We start from the raw sequence: 20,390 nt of genomic DNA on the forward strand, positions 1-20,390 counted from the left end.
GCGTGTTAAGATCCGAAATATATCAATAATAACATTTATGAATTTTACCACACTTCATTTACTCGCTGTTCTATTAGTCCCTCACAAAGATAATAGTCTGACCCAGTTCGATGTAAAGTCGTCCGCTTGGCGTTGTGCAGCCATCTTTGTTTTGGGTTTAATCAGCTGTTGTATCGCTAAGAATCCACTATGAGTAAAGCACATCCACCGGAATTGAAAAAGTAAGTAGTTATTCTACATTTCAAACTGTATTTCCAAATGAAAAATAATACATAATTCCAGTGATTTGGCTTGAAATAAACGTAAAATTATAGATGCCAAAATGGCTGCCTCCATGTCATGTCAACATGGCTTGTTTTTGTTCATGTTATTGTTTGTAAATGTTGCATTGGTGACATTTTAGATCTGAATATTCCAATCGAAACTGCTGTGTTGAGAAGTCTTGTTCTAATTCTTGACAAAATCAACGTTTTTTAGCTAATTTTTATTTTATTTTTTTCACAGATTTATGGACAAGAAACTCTCCTGTAAGTGCTGCTTTTTGTTTAGCCCTGTGTACATATAGCTGTTTTAGGGGTGGTATTAACATTGTGATTTTATGGCAGCCCGACAGGTGCCGAAAAGGTCCAGATGAAAATGAGCACCTCCACATTCACAGACGCATAGCTATTTTTTGTTATGTATAGACAAAACAGTACATATAGATCAATTATTAGAGATTAACATCCATCGCCTTTATTTTACTGTTAATTTTCATTACTACTTGGTTGTTTCATTCTCTAAGACAAGCCTACGTCACAAACTGGTCAAACTCCCCCAGACATTGACAGCAGCCAATCACAGACTAGCTTAAACAATAGCTTTCCCTGATGATAATACTTAGCAACGTTTATTTCCCCCCACGTTAACTTGAAAAATCTTTTATTTTTGTCTTGTTTCCGGTCTGTCTTAGAGAATCGGCCATGTATCAATATATTGTTCACGCACTTCTTACCTGATACCAGCAAAATTACATCCATCCTATTCTTTTCAGGGGTTGCTGTAAAATAAACAACTTTTCCGTCAATATCTCAAGTTCTAATCGCATTTCAATAAAACTTGGTACATTGATGGTCTGTGAAAATGCAACTAATTAGTTTTGAGTTTAATACATCTATAATAAAATTATGAAATTTATATCATTTTTTAATGAACCTAGTACATACATAGACCTTATTAGCTTGGAGTTAAAATCTGTGCATAATAATTGCTTACTTTGCATAATAATTACCCAATTTTTTCAAAAAAAGTTATTGCATTTCAGTATGGCTTGGTATACAAGTGCCTGGGAACAATGCAATAGTTTTGGATTGAAATTCAAGCATACTATGTAATATCACATTTAAATGAAATTTGGTTCATAGATTCTCCAGGGTAATCTACAGATAAGATTAGTATAGAAAAATATGCATATTGGTTATCTCCATATTATTATCCAATTTCTGGTATCTTAAAAATCAGATTTAAATTGAATATGTCACAAAGGTGCTCTGGAATTAATACTGAAAACCACAATTGTAATGTCACATGTATTTTCTGTAAGTATTATAACAGGGTTCGTACGTGGCTCTTGGAAAGTCTTTGAAAGTCCTTGAATTTCAAAGGACCCCTGGAAAGTCCTGAAATGTCCTTAAAAATGTGATTGACTCGTTGAAAATACTGGAAACCCGATCGCACTTGTAAATAATCAACATTAACCTTTCTGCAGAAAAATAATTTACGTCGTATTGTGATAGCCCTCCTGTGTTCTCCACACGTTGGTTTGTTAGGGCGGGTCGCCATGGTAAAATAGTACTCGCCAGGCTAAATATCGCGCCGCCAGGCAGGGATCTCGCCAGCCGGTGAGTGCAGGTCGGTCATGAATGTTAGTAAGCTATATGAATATTAATTAGCAATGAATATTAATGAGTTCGGTCTATTGTAAAAAGTTAAATAAAACTCATTTGAAACGTTTCAGCCAGGAATATGTTTACGATCTTATTTACTCAAAAAACATTCTCTTTCAAAAAATCAACCACGTAATTATTTGACGTATTGTTGTGATTTATTATTCGTACCATTAATTTCTAAAACTTGTATATTCACAGTAATGAACAAACAAATAAAACTTTCAAAGGTACGACATGACACAACTTACTTCGAGACGTTATACATCGATTATACCAATAATTCTTCTTACTCAGTCATGATGCCATGCAAAAAATATTACTTCTTTTTTTTTATATGAAATAAAAGTAAAATTGACTGAGTTTTAATCGAGAGTGGTCATTTTTGATCACTCCATTGCTTAGATAAAATACACAGACCCGCCATGTGTCCTTCGACTCGATGGGTCAAGAATGCCATCAACCAATCAGAATGCCGCATGGTAATGCCGGTAGAGTCTGAAAGGTAGTGATCATAAAAATTACATTGCAAAAGTAAAGCGATGTCGTAGCGTGAATTGTTGGCATGATGGTTTTCGAAACTGGTGATTAGCAATTTTTAAAAGGTAAAATAGGTCTTGAAAGCAGAGTTTTTACATGATTCACGTTGATAACAGTTCAAATCAATTTTACTAAATCACGCAATAAACACGTTCGTTCTTGAGTAGCGTAAACTGATCGTGAACTACGCTTTGACCATGTTACATCAAGATGGAATTGATTTTGAAAGAATTTTAGCTTTCAATCTAAAGACTGTCTATCGCAGAAAGTATTTACTTACAAAGAGGTGCTAATTTCACAAAATTGACTAGCGCCCATGTATCGTGCGACTAGGTCTATTGTTTACAAATTATAATCCACGACTGGCAGGATGTGTGTCGGTCGGTACATAAATTATAATAACAGTCGGACAATAGTCCTGGTCAGAAGCATTTCCATGGTGGTCGCTAATTTTGAGAGGTCGAATTTTACAAGATCAAGAACATGCACTTAAAAGGAAAAGCAAGCCGGAGTCGAAACGGGGTGTATCATGGACTTGGTACAACATGCCAACATAGTTAGAACACTGATTGCCCATCTTGAGGAGCAAAAAATGCAGAAGTAAAGTGCAGCCGCTAGCAGGATAAGGAAAGGCATTCTTTCTGAGATTGAAAAGCTGGAAAAAAAAGAAAAGACTCAAGGCTGATGTGTGAATTAACCAATTCTTCCGAAAAGTATGCTGAGAAGGCAGATACCGCAAGACACATAACATTTGTAACAAAATCAAATAGTCTCAGAAGAACTGCTAAAGAGAAAAAATATGAAATTGCGTGTGTCGTCCAATTTGGAGGAAAAAATACAAAAATTAAAGGAATAATCAATAGAGAAACATGTCTGTAAAGCTTAGGTGTTTTGAAAAAAAAAATATTTCATTGTCCATCACTCCTGGAAAATGGACCCAAAATGACCTAAATAGTCCTGGAAAAACTCCTGGAAAGTTCTGGAATTTCATTTGACTTTAAATGTATGAACCCTGTATAAACTGCAGTAATGTGGATCACAAGTTTTAGTTGCCAAGGCTAATCTTAAATTTTAAATTAATTTGAATGTGTCTATATACTATTGGCATACAAGAGTTCTTTCTAAGCTTACTTTGATTACCCTTATAGAATGACTTTCCAAAAACGTATATTGCCATGTGAAAAGAGTTCTTTTGTGCCCCACTTTTGTTCCGTGCCCCCCCCCCCCAAAAAAAAACAAAAAACTGCGGGACCTGTTGAGTCATGTGACACACGTCAAGCTTTCAGTTTAATATGGTGGCAACCACATTGTTGTGTGTGTTGAAATCCTTGATCACGAAAAAATATGATACTTGAAGCTACATTTGGAGTTAAATGTTGTGCTTATAGCAAATGTAAGAATGAATCTCGCATTTAGCACAAATATATATGTATGGTGTATGATTCCAAAAACAGTCTGAAAGGGGCAATCAGTGTCAGCTTTCGAACAGACAATTTTGTTAGACACTGAATCTCTAAAAACTAGTACATTTGATCTCTGCATTTTGTCAATTGTGGTAGGAAAAGGTCCTATGGAGTTGCATCCAGACCCAATACCAGTGACTGCATGAGGCATTGAATGCTGTATATTCAAATCAAGCTAGATAAGGTTGTCAGTGAACTTGTTTCAAAAATCACTGTGTACTGCATGTCAGCCACACAATGTTGCAACACAATTTGACATCTTTGAAAGATTTGTAGGCCCTAAGCTTCTTCGGGTCGGATTGATGACGCATTTAAATGACACTGTTAGCACTAGGTCATGACAATTATCAGCCATTGTGTAGCGACTAGGATGTTATATTTGCACATTAAGTTATCATTAGCCATATACAAGTTGTAATACTTCAATATATAAGTATTCACCGTATTCTGTTTTATAGTGGGTATTATTTCCTTACATCATTGTGCTATAGAATAGTTATTGAGGCTATCACATTAGTCATTTCAAAATTCAATTACCGGTAGTATAGTATGCATGGATCTACCAGGGTTCTCCCCAGAAAAAATTCATAGCGCCGGGGCTAATTTGCATAATAATTTGCATATCATTTACATATCTTTCCTTCATTAACAGAACTTATTTACAATTATGAATATTAGTGAGCTCAGTCACAGGGCAAATATTTTTTTTAATGGAATGAACACATTATGTTTCACAATTTAGAAGAGTTTGAAACATTCTCGAAATACAAATGCTGCAGACTAAAAACAAACACAAATAAATTATTGTTGCAATTTAATTGTTTTGTAAAACGTTGAAGGAAACGCATTCAAAACGTTAAGCCAGATTTATGTTCACGAATCTCATAATTTTATTCACTCCAAAAACATTCTCCTTCAAAAAATCGATCACGTAATTGACGTATTGTTGTAATTTATTATTCGTGCCATCAACTTCTAAAACGTTTACAATTACAGTAATGAGCGAACAAATAAAGCTTCAAAACGATCATCAAAGTTACGACGTGACATAACTTACTTGGCCATGTTATACACCAGTTATAGCAATAATTCCTCAACAAATTTAACTTTTTTTTTTTTTGATATGAAATGTAAGTAAAATCCGACTTATTTTTATCTGGAGCGATTATTTTTGATCACTTGATCGCTTCGGTAAAAAAAACCAGACCCGCCATGATGTTTGTGTCCTTTGACCCGATGGGTCAAGAATGCCATTAACCAATCAAAATGCCGCATGGTAATGCCGGTAGAACCCGAAGTTTTCCCGAATGGTAGTGATCATAAAGATTACATTGCGGAAGTAAAGCGAATGTCGTAGCACGATGTGTTGGCATCGATTTCAATTGACAACTGCATGATAGCTTTCGAAATAGGTGATTTGCAATTTTTAAAAGGTAAATTAGGTCTTGAAAGAAGAGTTTTTACATGATTCGCAATGATAACAGTTCAAATGTATTTTACCAAATAACGCAATAAACACGTTGTTTTTTTCTTGAGTAGCGTGAAGTGATCGTGAACTCCGATTTGACCATGTTATATCGAGGTGGAATTGATTTTGAAATAATTTTAGCTTTCAATCTAAAGACTGTGTCTATCGCAGAAAGTATTTACTTACAAACAAAGAGGTGCTAATTCCACAAATTTGACTAGCCGCTACGTATCGTGCGACTAGGTCTATTGTTTATAAATTATAATCCACGACTGACAGGATGCGTGTCGGTCGGTACGTAATTATACTAACAATCAGACAATAGTCCTCGCATTTCCGTGGTGGTCACTAATTTCGAGTGACGGTCGGGGCCGACCGACGTGGCGAACAAAGATTTTTCACATCTGATATTGGCATGTCAAATATGAAATCAAGCGCCGAGGTGAGAACACATAGCGCCGAGGTCCCAAGTGAAGCGCCGAGATTCACAGGTATAGCGCCGCGGACCTCGGCGCTAAAAAGCCCTGGGGAGAACCCTGGATCTACATGTATATAGCTCCATGGTACATGTATATGCTAATGTAGCTAATGAAGAGTGCTAACACAGAATAGTTGAACAAGCCGAATTCTTGAACATTAATTAAATCACACTTGAGTAACCAGGTAATTTCAAAATCGTATAGAAATATTGTTTTTATAATCATGGTGTTACAAATCGTGGTCTTCCTCAAGTCCCAAATCGTGCACAGCTTTAGCGATTGCAAGAAGAATATTTTTTTTATAGTTGGACGATGAAACGCTGAATTTACTCAGGAAATTTAACGCGTGGCACTTGACACACCAACGATTTAGCACCATTTTAATCATGACTAGCAGGTAGTTGCTAGGCAAACTTAAGACAGCAAGATCTCGCACGAAGTGGAAAATAGGTTATTGTATATGACCTTTCTCCATGACTATTGATGCATGTAAGAGGGGCATATACAATTAAATTGGGGAGTACTAGATGGTTCAAAACTTTCCGGCATGGTTACAATACATGCTTAGTAACCAGTTGAGAACAACCCATTATTCCAAATTTCCCTGTCACTCGTTTTTCTCTGTCACTGTAATTTAATTGGTCTTCATTGCAACAATTATTTTGTTTGTGTATTACAGTAAAATTAAATGGTGGGAGACAAGTGACTGGTGTGCTCCGAGGGTATGATCCATTCATGAATCTTGTAATGGATGAATCAGTTGAAGAGATATCAGGTGGTGAGAAACATCAAATTGGGATGGTGGTGAGTCGCGATAACATCCTACATTGTCATATATCAAGGCTGGCCTTAAAACACTCAAATTACGAAATTCAGATTAAGGGTGTACCATATTTGCTCTCTTAGAAGTACTTGTACAGATGAACAACTTGTAGACCCAAGTCGATTCAACAAGTTGATAATCCTTGTTCGTTTATTAGCTAGTGGTTCATTTTTTGTTTGTATATTTTGTCATTTCATGGACGGAAATTCTTACACGTATGCAATTTATTATTATTCATAGTCGCTGTCCTTTTTGGGTCTACATGGGCCTTTGAAACTAATCTTTATTTTGACCATTGACATGCACATTATTTACCCTGTGCTCTAATACTACCAGTAACAAAGCAAATATGGTACTTTGTGTTCAGTGTTCTCCCCAGGCCTTTCAAGCACTGCGGGCCCGCGTCGCTTAGACAAACAGCCGCGTCGCTTTTGTTTCGCCCGCGATCCTTGAAATCCTGCCCGCGATGCTTATTCACGTTGTATTGTTTACAAGTGTCAGCCTCGTCTAGCACATCTTTAAAACAATAACATGTATTGATCGAAAGGTAATCTCGCCTTTGTACATAGTTAGCCTTACAAAAACAGTGATAAAAACGGAAGTCTACAAGAAGTTACCAAGTCTATCAAGGGTGCGGAGCAGGCAAACCCAAAATACTAGGGTAGTAATAATTTGCCCATTGCGTCGGGATGGTCTATCCCGAGTTGCTGCACTGCGATTAATTGCGTTTTTACTACTTCATCGCCAGTGACACTAATTACCAAGAATTAAAAAAACAAGTGAAATTAAGTCGCATCGGGGAAAAAAAACTGTAAATAAATCGAAGTAAAAATTATTCAACTGCAGACGAGACGGACAAGGAAAAAACGAACCCTGACCTCTAGAAATACCTCATTCATAGTGCGTCATTACCGAGGATCGCCACCCTAAGGCGACGTAACGCATGTAGTGACATCACAACCGATGCATGCTGGGTTACAGCGGAGATTTTGACTGAGGTAACAAAGATGGCGGCGCAGAGTGCATGTTTTTCCGCGATGTTTAAAAACAACATTTCGTTGGCGATTTTGATGTAATTTCTTAGTTAATCATCAATGAATCGTTTTAATTAAGCAAACATTCTAAGTTTGTGTATTTTTAAACAAAAAAGTCAGGGACCGATGATCGCAACAGCAGCGGTGAATACCTGTTCAACGCAATGCCGTCAGCTGACAATGTTACGGTGATCGTAGCGTTACACAAATAATAGATAGATCAATGAAAAATCGCTGACTTTAGTTTTGAAATGCCGTTGTAGAAAAAAAATGTCATTATTGATTTATTAATTTCTTCATACAGATTTTACAAATTTAACAAACAAATCCCCCCCCCCCCCCCCCCCCCCCCCCCCCCCCCCCCCCCCGTCGTATGAACTGACAGTAACATTGGCACTAAAACTGACTGTATTTGTACACAAAATAATGATGAACCAATTACCTCCACGGATAAACAATATATTTACTGACTGGCTATAAGTATTTCCATTTCTTTCCTGTTCTATTTCAAACTTTATTTGACTTGATGCACACATAAAACACAATGAATGTAAATGATAAAAAATATATGAGATATGTATCAGTTCTTTATTTCAGTTAAAATGTTTGTTGGGGAAGCTAATTATTATGCAAACAAAATTATGCAAATAAGATATATTGTTATGTAAATTAGCCGCGATGCTTGGCTTAGAGTCTGGGGAGAACACTGGTGTTCTTTGTTTAAACTCCATGTTTACAGAAAACCAACAGTTATTGCACATTTGTCTTGACTTCAAAACGCCACATTTTGGGGACCGTGTCTAACATTTGATACACAGCGTCAGTGTTGCTGCCATATTAGTTTTCAAATTAAATTTTCTCATTAGTACCCATGAAATTTAGTTATTGTTCAGATGTAAATATTTTTCTGCTAACTCCTCAGAATTTACCTTTTATATGGTGTTTGGTTTCAATTCACAGGTTATCCGTGGGAATAGTATAATTATGCTGGAGGCCTTGGACAGAGTGACATAATAATGACCTGCACAGTTACAATTGGTTTGATGACTTCACTTGAGCTACAGATTCAGAAGGGGTGCTCTTCTATTGGTACTGCCAATATTTATTGGTTTATTCACATTCCTGAAGAATACCGGAAAATAATTTGTTTTAAGTATCATGCAAACTTTCAATTTCTTGTTTTCGGGGGAATGTTTGGGAGGGACTTTCTTTTATTATTTTTGGTTGTAATATTCAAGCATTTCGTTGCAATTGTACAATGAGACTGCATTACGAATAGGAATTTATGTTCAGTGTAACAATGTAATTCGAAAGTACCATTGTTATTTTTTTTAGAGAACAATAAACAGTTTTGTATATTTTATTCTGAATCTGCATTTTATTAAGCCCTGTAAACCCCCCTCCCATGGCATCATGTTCAAATTGTAACAACAATAAAGCTACCTATAACTATCTGCCATGATCCTATTATGTTTTAGCCCAGTTATCTAAACTTGTATTTTTTAAAGGTAGATTGCAAAAAATCTGAATTAGGACAGAGGAATGCTGGAAATCATCATTAGGAGGGTAACTTTGATATTTTTCTACTCGTAGGCTATTAAGGCCAGACTTTCATTATCCCTTGTTTTGCGAACTCACCGAATGAACAGGAGCCAAAAATTAGATAAAAATAAAATTTTATTTCAGCGTCAAAGTACCGAAGTCTCGCGCAGATGAGAAACAAGGTTATACATGGAATAAAATTTTATTTTATTTCTTCTCTCCGACCAATGATCTCACTTACAATTCTTTGAGAATCACACAAATCTAATGGGGAAAAAATTTTTATTTTACTTTTTCGGCCTCAAAAAATATTGCCTTATAAAAACTCGAGAAACAAGGAATAAACAAAGTCTGGCCTAAAGGCCCAAGTTGAATGAATCAGTGGTGCATTTCCGGTTTGTGTATTTTAACATGTCGTGGATGAATCTCTACATGCAGGCAATTGTAGCATAAAATCACTAGTATTGTTAGTCGCTCAATTTGTTGATGTGTGTAGTCCTGTAGACAATTTGAATTACAGAATTGAATGGTACCTGTTAATGGCGAAAATTTAAAGGAACTGACATTTGTTGTTTTTTTTATAAACCTTGCACACATCTTTTTTCCGCTGCCGTACTATTAACCAGAACTGTAGTGCCATTCTCCAAGCGTCAACCTAATGTGCTGAATTAGTCTCTGCCACAGGTGAATTGAATACTCAAACATTGTTGTATTCTGAACAGGTGCACAGCGGGAGTTTGAACATCTCTAGTAATAATCAAAAACAGGAAAGACCAATAAATCATGTCACTTAGACAGAAAATGATTATTTTGCTTTTCTATTTGGATAGTTTCTATAAAAAAAAACATTGGCAATTGCGCATTTCTTTTGCTTGATTATCCACAGAAAGTGCTGATACGGTTCCTACACACAATTGTACTTAATTGGCTTGATGACAAGTTTTGCCTATCACTTAAGCAGAACTGCTAATTGTCACTCTTGCAATTGAGTCTATCTTGAAAAGATTTTGAGAGCATAGTGCACCTGATCACTACTATGTTCAGAATAGCCATTTTTAACATGGCAGACATTTTCAAAAGGAGAGTCATGCTAGTGTAGTGATGAAAAGAGTGCATCAGACTGTTCTAGGTGGTTTTCTTAGTTTGGATAATGCCCTTGCAGTCAAAAAGTGAAACGTTTTCTTATTGGCTGGTTACTTAACTATGAAGTAACAATGAAAATTCTCTAGCTTGGTCACACTTGGCAGTGTCAGCCCATGGGACTTTCATGTGCTAAGGAAAGCGTGGTGATTCCCACGGTGAAACCGGAATGGGTAATTTACTGGGCGACACTGTGCATTATTTTTAAATAAGAGCACTCAGATATTCATTTACATTGCTTAGGAAAGTTGTGGTCTGAAATAAACAAGAGTATCGCCACTAAAATCTGTTCTGCATATCCTGCGAATGTTAAATCCAGTTACCTGTACTTGTTTTCAATTGTCAGATTCATGTTCTTGTCCAAATACAATGTCCAGGGTCTTGGCAAATAAATGAACACCAGTTTGCTATATTACATATAGGATCATGACAAAATAGAAGTCACCTAAGTATTAAAATATGGGGATGGCTGGAAGAGCATGTATGACCAGTGCAACTTTTTGGGAGCTTTTCATTCCTACATTTTTAGTTTTATTGAATATGTCAACATTTTTTTCCCGGCAATTCTTTTTCTCTCTCTTTGTGTCTAGCTTTAGATTTGTTTTCAAAAAATCTTTCAACCGCCCACATGATTACTCTGTGTGCATTAGAGGGACTGTGATTTATGTGAATGTAAATGTTCGTTTTCATTGGGGTTGCCTTCAATTCCCAATGCAAATATCACCACTAAAACACGGTCCCTTCACAAGTGGAGGGACTGTGACTAAAACAGCCTCATTCGTGAGACTAAAGTTAAGATGACTCCCGGAGCTGAGTCACATAGGATACTGTCTTTCAAGAATATATACCGTAAAAGGATCCATAGTTACATAGTACATCGCATTCTCATAGTCTGATACATCTTTGTAATGTTTATATAGCTGCCAGAATGTACTCATTAACATACATTGTTTCAACTTGAGAGGATTACTGGCCATTATTTAACATACATTGTTACAATAAAAAATGTAAACATGCCTTGTTTCAACGAGGCGGTTACGAACTACAGTGCATTGTTTCAACCTGATAATTTATACATGTACCCATTCATACGTAGATTCATGGATGTACGTCCAGGGTAAATTCAAACACATTATTGTTTACGGTATTCTCTTTTTGGAGGATGTGGTGGCCCTGAAAAGGGCCGTTTGGTATGGTAAGCATGTTCGCTCACTTTTTTTTTGGAGCAGCTTTTTTTGCTGGCTTTTTTGCCTTCTTTGCTGGCGCTTTTTTGGCGGGCTTCTTTGCTGCCTTTGGTTTCTTTGCTGTCTTTGATTTCTTTGCTGGCGACTTCTTTGCTTTCTTCGGTGTCTTGGCTTTTGGTTTCTTTGCCTTTGGCTTTTTCGTCGCTGCCTTTGGTGTCTTAGCCTTGGGTTTCTTTGGTGTCTTTGGCTTCTTTGCTTTCTTCTCGGCCTTAACTTTATCTTTCAGCTTGAAACTACCAGACGCACCAGTACCCTTGGTTTGCACAAATTTTCCATCGGTAACACCAGACTTCAGAGCACGACGAATAAATGGAGTGATCTTGTCAAGGTCGACTTTGTAGTTAGCACCGACGTATTTCTTGATGGCCTGAAGAGAAGACCCTTTGCGATCTTTCAGGTTGGTGATAGCAGCAACAACCATATCGATGGTTTTTGGATGGGTAGCCGGGGCCTTTGGCTTCTTTGGCTTGGTAGCCTTTTTCTGTGGAGCAGGTGCTGCGTCAGACATCGTGGTAGATTAGTTGTTCACTGTATAGAGTCAGGAGGTAATCTGAATTTCCCGCCGAATGACGTGGCCTTTATCCCATTATAGCGAACGTCGGAGAGAACACAACTTATTCATGGCTAATAATATGGCGCTCGTCCATTCTGTTGCATTAGTTTGTGTTTCAGAGTGAAGTTAAAACAGTTCGTTTGTTCTCATCTGACTCAGCTAAGGCCCCGAATTTTGTTATTTCATTTGTACAGACATGGGGCCTGAAATTAAAGTCATTAAAATGTAAACTGTAATTATATTTTCAGATAAATCGATGACCAAAGTTCACAATGATGACTAAAAAACTTCATTAAAAAACTTTGTCTGATAAGTTTACTCAGTAAATGAATTCATGACGAGCGAAAAATTGCCTCAAAATGTATTTTTGAATGTCTGTTTACTTAAATAAATGAAAAATCAATACTGTGATAAAAATTCAGATCAGTTTTTTCAGTTTGAAAAACAAGTTGGAAGCACAATCTCGTGCATTTCCGTCCATGGCGGCCAACGATTATTAACTCGATTTTGTAGCACTAATTTTCGACAATTTGCGTGAAATTCTCTTAGTGCCACTTTTAGCTAACAGAATGATATAGATAAGAACGAGTGTCATTTCAATTCATATTGGGATCTGGTTTTGACCATAAAATAAATTCGTTTTCATATTGCTGAAATTTCATCTCTATATATTGCATTTTGATAGAATATTCACTTTTAGATAAAGCATGGAAGGTACTAACGTTAGTAAATTCCATGGATAAACTATCCATAACATATTATTTTTTGTAATGTCTGCTCCAAATTACTATGAGTTGTTCTTTTGTTTGTGTGTTTGTATTAGTTCCCAGCTTGGCTTGGGCCCAATCTTAGAAGATGTTAATAATTCTGACTCAAATTCTTGTTTTTTATTTTGTGATGACTAGTAGTAAACCATCGAATGTTCTGTTTTACCAAAATGTAGTGCACACACATGCACATTGAAATTGTGTTCAGAGACAACCAACTCTAGGTGACTTTGTGACTTGGGTGCCGGAAATATAATTTCGCAACATCTCATGTTCAACTTGCAATTAATTCAAAGGTAAAAAGACACACTACAGTAACAAGCGATCACAAATCAAGAAAAGTTTATTCTGGACGTAAATAACCCACAGGCGTTGTGCATCTTTGATCATACAAAAGAATCAACTCGTGATCAACACAGGGTGCGAAAGTCAAGAATAAAAAAAAAACAGAATTAAAAGCTTTCTTTAACCACGAAAAATCGGTTAGATGAAACAGTTAGAACGAGAAGTAAAAAATCAGTGAAATTCATAACTGGGTTGAGCATGCGCAATCTGACAACAAAGACAAAATAAATGAAACATCGGAAACAAAAGCCGGACAAAAATAGACAAAAGAAACTAAACAATGGCGAACGCAAGGAGACTTATGATCATGACAATTTACATAATTTCACAATTACACGGGCTTTCATGAATAGCCTAGTGTAAATATCATAATGTGTCAACCACTGAAAATAAAAGAGGGAAAATGGAGTTGAATGTTGTCACATTATTGCAATGTCTACCATATTAATATAGACGAACACCGTTTCCTTTTAATTTTTCTCTTTTTATAACATCTTAGAAAATTATATTTACCATCGTAGGGCCGATTGGTTTTACCAAATCTATGAGTGACTTTTCACTGGCCCCAACACATTGAAATGTGTAAGAATGTCCGGCACAAAATATGTCAGTTTGTATCACGGTTATTCTTCTAAATTGTGTTTGGATACTAGTACATGTATATAGTATCTGAGATCACCAATTATTGACACGTTGTGATAATTACCTCTGTAACTGCCTAACGCATACTGTAACTGTTTTCAGGAATACATATTTTTTTTTTATTTTTGTATATGTAAATTTACTGCAATGATAAAGAAACTAAAGGAACTGAAGAATTAAAAACAATGTACCAATCAAGTGCAGCTTGTGTGCTCCAACATCACCATGCGTCTTCCTTCTTTTCAAATCGGTAACTAAGCTAGGCTCCCAAGATAACAACACTAGTTTCGAGCCTCGTTGAGACAGCTGCATGCGACTTATTGATAAGTTTAACATGCCATTCCAACAAGAACAAAACACGGTTACTTTTTAGTAACCATGAACAAAACGAATAACCATCATGTTATCCCAGTCTGTCTATCCATGGAGGTCTTATTACTTCCATGGTTTATCATAGATGAACTGTGTTGTAACCTGGTCAAGACAGAATCGTCATCCAAACTGTGCATGGCTTTCCTGCAATCAACGTTTAACAGAAGAAAATGTCGAATTATGTCACTATGGAACTCCAAATCATGATGTTACAAAGCAGTTACACCATGATATACTAGTATTCCACATTTCAGTGAGAGCGAACGAATGATTTTAAATAATAAACTTGAGTTTTGTTAACACAACTATTACGTAACAGGGGAAAGGTAAGATCTAACATGAATAATTGAGGTTAATGTTCCAAAAAAAAATTAACATTCTAATCTTTAATTTGCGCTCTTTATTATGCAATATATGACACGGAAATTATGTTTATCAAGAGAAACGTTCAAATGTCATTCAACCGGTCAAAGGAAACCTGTCATCTCAGTTTGAATTGTAAATATTCATAAAATTGAGGAGAATGCCTTTGTTGGGCTGATAGTAACATACGACTTATTAGTAAATAAATACACTTAGTTACTTCAAGAGTATGTCACAATCACAGATAAGGTTGAACACGTTTTACCCCTGTTGCTAAAAAAGTTGCTCGATTCAAAATCGAAATAAGAACGAATGTACCGTGACGAAAACTCGTAGGCTTTAGCAAAAGCAGTGTAACCACCAAAAAATCACTCTTATTCTATATAGATTGTTATTTATCTTATCATGTTTTCAATCAAATTGGTTGGTAGCTTTTTAGTTTGACGCATTCGGTGGTTCTGTTGGCAAAGGAATGTGTTCGAATCTATAACCGTCCAAAAACAGGCACAGTGAGTGCACACACATTCTAGGTTTTGTCAATTTTATGAGTATGAAAAAAATACTAATAATCAAACATAAACAATGTTATGTAATGACTGCACATGCACTCAGTAAGATTTTCTTTTAAAAATTTACACAATATGTGGAAAAATAGACGATATATGATTGAGGCCCATGTTGGGCCTCGACGCCCTCCTCGGCCATGTCGGAAATGGTCCAAAGTGTGCTTACCACATGTTTTTCAAACTTCAAAAACTCACCTTAATTTTCATTAACATCAAGAAAAGCCTTTAATTTCGATTGATAGATATTCTGAAATATAACTTTTAGTACTTATTTACTTGTGTAGGTGTCGTCTTCATAGAAAATTTATCCGACAAACAAGTTTAACGGAGAATTTGTTTTTGTACTCTGAACTTTGAACATCGATTTCTCTCAAGATATAAATACAACTAACATAGTTAATGAGTTTAACCACAAGTCCAAAGTCTGTTGAAATCGAATAGCACAATTTAGGGCTTTCATCGAGCCAGATGAGAGCAGGCGAACTGTTTTAGCTTTACTCTGAAACACAAACTAAACAACAGAATGGACGCGCACCATTTTGTCGTAGCAATGAATGGGCCATGTCTTCTCCGACGTTCGCTACAAGAGAATAAAGGTCGGTCATTAAGCGGGAAGTTCAGATTACTTCCTGACTCTATACAGTGAACAACTAATCTATCGCGATGTCTGACACAGTACCTGCTCCACAGAAGAAGGCTACCAAGCCAAAGAAGCCAAAGGCACCGGCTGCCCATCCTAAAACCATCGATATGGTTGTTGCTGCTATCACCAACTTGAAAGAACGCCAAGGGTCTTCTCTTCACGCCATCAAGAAATACGTCGGTGCTAACTACAAAGTCGACCTTGACAAGATCACTCCATTTATTCGTCGTGCTCTGAAGTCTGGTGTTGCCGATGGAAAATTTGTGCAAACCAAGGGTACTGGTGCGTCTGGTAGCTTCAAGTTGAAAGCTAAAGTTACGGCTGAGAAGAAGGCAAAGAAGCCTAAGACACCAAAGAAACCCAAGGCAAAGAAACCAAAAGCCAAAACACCAAAGGCAGCGACGAAGAAGCCAAAGGCAAAGAAACCAAAGGCCAAGACCCCAAAGAAAGCAAAAAAGTCGCCAGCAAAGAAACCACAGGTAGCAAAGAAGCCCGCCAAGAAAACGCCAACAAAGAAGGCAAAGAAGCCAGCAAAGAAAGCTGCTCCCAAAAAGAAGTGAGCGAGCTTGCTTGCAAACAAACCTAACCAAACGGCCCTTTTCAGGGCCACCACATCCTCCAAAAAGAGAATACCGTAAACAATAGGTTTTAATTTACGTGTGAGTGGATGAATGTCGTTGCTATGTAAATTATCACGTTAAAACAATACACGTCACTGTATCGTAACCACTTTGCCTGGTTGAAACGATACAACACAGTAATGCAATGAGCATGGCGTTGGTTGTTGGAGAGACAAGTGGGGAATGGGCCATTAGGGACGAGGTGGGTATTGGGAAATCTACAAACTTAAAACGTAGTCAGGTCGCTTCCGATTTTGATTCTGCTAATATGTTTTAATAATGAACGGGGGAAAAAACAAATGTTCGCCGCTCACTACTATAGAGTTTATAAAGATTTTCCCAATTTGCGTTACAAGTAATTGTTCCATGTACTAAATATTCTCTCAAAAGTCAACATTTCAGCATTATCAGATGATTAAAGAAAACTCTCACTCGAGGATTACGCAAAATTTCGAACCCGATTTTCAATTAGACATGGATCTTTTTTTTGAGTCACGTTTACGTTTGGACATTCTTTTAAAAATTATTCTAAAATGGGCTATGGACTACCCGGCAAGGAAAATTGGTACTGAGACTGGAGTGTCTCGCCAGTCGCTAGTAGACTATTGCAACTTTTTGCGTGAAGTGTGCAGTACAAAGATGATGGGCGAAGACATCGAGTTGGGCGGTCCAGGCACTGTGGTTGAAATTGACGAAAGTTTATTTTGCCATAAGTGTAAGCATCATCGTGGAAGGGCCCCAGCTGAAGAAAGATGGGTGTTTGGTATGTTGGATAGGTTTTTTAAACCATCCATTGGATATATGCAGATAGTCGAACGCCGTGATGCCGCCACCCTTCTTCCAATAATTCAAGACAAGGTTGTTCCTGGGACAACCATTCATTCGGACCAGTGGGCAGCCTACCAACAACTAGCGAACGACTACCGTTACTTATATGCCGCCGTTAATCATAGCCGCCACTTCGTCGACCCAGTCACCGGAGTCCATACCCAGGAGCTACTGGAATAGAGCCAAGGCAAAGCTGAAAAGAATGAACGGAGTATCGAAAAGCATGTTGCCTGGGTATTTGGATGAGTTTATGTGGAGGGAGCGGTATGGAAGAACTGACAACGAGGCAGTCACTAACATTCTACGCCATATTTCGGAACAGTACCCCCTAAATTAAAACCAAACCATTTCGGTGCGGCAATCAAAACAAAAAAACTAAACCATTTCGACACTGCATTCTAAATTAAAACCAAAGCACACTTTTGTGAGGCATACTAAATTAAAACCATTTCGGTACGGCAATCCAAAAAAAAAAAAACTAAACCATTTCGACGCGGCACTATAAATTAAAACCAAACCACAGTACGGCATACCATGGAAGGTAGTAACGGTTAGTACCTTCCATGGGCATACTAAATTAAAACCATTTCGGTACTGCAATCTCCCCAAAAAATAAACCATTTTGTTGCGGCGTTCTAAATTAAAACCAAACCACATTTCGGTGTAGCATACTAAATTAAAACCAAACCATTTCGATACGGCATACTAAATTAAAACCAAACCATTTCGATACGGCATTCAAAAAAAAATAAACCATTTTTTTGCGGCGTTGTAAATTAAAACCAAACCACATTTCGGTGCAGCATACTAAATTAAAACCAAACCATTTCGATACGGCATACTAAATTAAAACCAAACCATTTCGGTACGGCATTCAAAAAAACCAAACCAAACAAAACGGCCCTTTTCAGGGCCAAAACATCCTCCAAGAAGGGATACACCGTAAAAAATACACAGAAAACATAATCACACACATTATTTGTCTCAATAAACATATTTTTGTTAGCAAATGCTTGACCTGAAAGAGAGATAAAAGTAAATGATTAGTACTTGAGTAAGTGAGAACAACAGTGATCAACGCACGCTAGCTCCTCCCCTTTTTTGAACCACCCATACTCATAACCACCACCCCACACCTAAATGGTATAGTCCGCACGCAAGTTGTTGGCGCTTAAATTGACAACATCCAAAATATGTTACGCCCGATACTTGAATTGATCTCATTGGTTCACACACAGCCCAGTGTTCTTAACGAATGCGTACATATAGCGGCACGGGTTAATATACAATGCAGTATCTGATCCCTGTACTAGCTCAGTGATGAAGCGTCTCCAGTGGAGTAAGCCGATATGTTGTGTAACACCTCTGTAAATATGGATTTATTAAAGTAATGGAGAATGCTTTTGTTTGTGTTTGTGTTACGTTTTGTCCAATTTCCGGCACAAAACTTATAATCAATATGTTTTCGAAATTCAATTGCTAACGCTTTGAATAGTGTTCCAACATGCACGACTCACCTCCGCCTCCGTTCTGAATAACGTTTTCTTCATCCACTGGCAGGCCATCAAATATTTCACATATCATTTCCAAGACCCAACAAACCCCACCATTTTACCCATAACAGCATTGAGAGAAATTAAAACAGAGTATGACATTTCAAGTAGTATATTTATATGTGCCATTAAATTGATATTGTAAACGTCACAATCACATGTTATTAACAGACTTCAAATTCAAATAATTTCAGTAATACAAATAACATTTGATTTCCAATAATGAGTTGGACAAACACAATTACACATGTACTTGTAAACACGTGAAAATAGTGTACATACAAATTCTAAAAAGGAATTTATGTCAGTCAAACCTGTCTATAGCAACCACCCAACGAACTTCATTAAAATGATACCATAGACAGTTATTATATAAAGGTGGTCACTAACATATGTATGACTTTCTGTTAATTTAAAATGTATTTGTTATCAAATGTTTAAAAATTACAAATGTTATTTGTCAAAGAATTGTGCTAGGTTACTTTAGAGTCGACATCTATTATAATAAGGCAACTCGTTTAACAAATAGATGTGTTTTCATAAAAAAAATACAATCAATAGATTATGTATTGGCACGGCTGTGTGTCAGAACAATGTTGGTTGTATAAGTATGTCGCAGGATATGCCATCTTCCAACAGCAGATTTGGCCAAGTTCAAAATATCCAGCGACCGTACAGTCATTACTGATATCATAATGGGCGTACAAAATCACGTTGTCGGAGGGTGCCACCGGCGGTTCTGTCGAAAAGGTCCCTACAGGTCGCGATACCAGAATCGCTGTCCAGTGGGTTGGTACTACTGGCACCTAAGGCGTCTATCACTGCTTGCCTGCAATCATTGGGGCAATCCTCATTTGGAGATTTGCATAAAGGCTTGATGTATGATATATCTGTGACGTCTATCAGCACAGTGCTGGTAGGGCTTGTTCCCGTAGTGATTTCACATGTACATCTGTATGGGTATGAAAAGAGATCTTTTAACTTAACCATCTAACATGTGGGGTTTTGGAGACATAAATCTATCAAAATCACGAAGGCTTGTCTATTTTTGTATTTAGAACATCATTTCTACTTCTGTACTGAAAATAGAGTCATGGCCTCTTAACCGGGAACAAAATTCGTGTCGAACTTTTGACATGACTCACTGATTGTCTTCAGAATTATGAGACTTCCCCTAAAATTAACCTTCCACTACTATAAGAACGCCTCAACATAAATTGAGATATATTCCCTATAAGAAAGGAAAGAACGGTATTCAGTATAATCATACGTTTCGGGCAATGGCCCTGACTGTAACATGGACCCGTATCAAACACGACGATTTAAACAGACTGAGTATGAATCTAGAATCACTCTGCGTTCAGATTGGAAAAATAAAGATGCAACGAGAACTTGTAATCTGTCACATTGTCCTTCGATACACTGGGGCAAATATATACCACAGAGCTGAAACATTCATAACAAAATCAACTCAAAAATG

At 37.0% G+C, this 20,390-nt stretch overlaps 3 protein-coding genes across 3 annotated transcripts; 2 read left to right on the top strand and 1 right to left on the bottom strand.

Moving 5' to 3' along the window:
* Nucleotides 1–100: 100 nt before the first annotated feature.
* On the top strand, nucleotides 101–9,102 carry LOC100376499 (small nuclear ribonucleoprotein G-like). Its single transcript, XM_002742275.3, has 4 exons — nucleotides 101–221; nucleotides 505–527; nucleotides 6,555–6,679; nucleotides 8,693–9,102. The coding sequence occupies exons 1-4, from the start codon at nucleotides 190–192 to the stop codon at nucleotides 8,744–8,746; spliced, it is 234 nt and encodes a 77-aa protein (XP_002742321.1). The 5' UTR covers nucleotides 101–189; the 3' UTR covers nucleotides 8,747–9,102.
* Nucleotides 9,103–10,831: 1,729 nt separating this feature from the next.
* Nucleotides 10,832–12,204, bottom strand: LOC100378551 (histone H1-like). Its single transcript, XM_002742288.4, has one exon. It carries the CDS (start codon nucleotides 12,164–12,166, stop codon nucleotides 11,624–11,626), a length of 543 nt encoding a protein of 180 aa, XP_002742334.1. The 5' UTR covers nucleotides 12,167–12,204; the 3' UTR covers nucleotides 10,832–11,623.
* Nucleotides 12,205–15,899: 3,695 nt separating this feature from the next.
* On the top strand, nucleotides 15,900–16,469 carry LOC100376651 (histone H1-like). The gene has a single exon (XM_002742276.3). It carries the CDS (start codon nucleotides 15,930–15,932, stop codon nucleotides 16,467–16,469), a length of 540 nt encoding a protein of 179 aa, XP_002742322.1. The 5' UTR covers nucleotides 15,900–15,929.
* Nucleotides 16,470–20,390: the final 3,921 nt, after the last annotated feature.

The sequence above is a fragment of the Saccoglossus kowalevskii genome, chromosome 10, assembly GCF_978046115.1.
Source record: "Saccoglossus kowalevskii chromosome 10, keSacKowa6.1, whole genome shotgun sequence".
Taxonomy (NCBI): domain Eukaryota; kingdom Metazoa; phylum Hemichordata; class Enteropneusta; family Harrimaniidae; genus Saccoglossus; species Saccoglossus kowalevskii.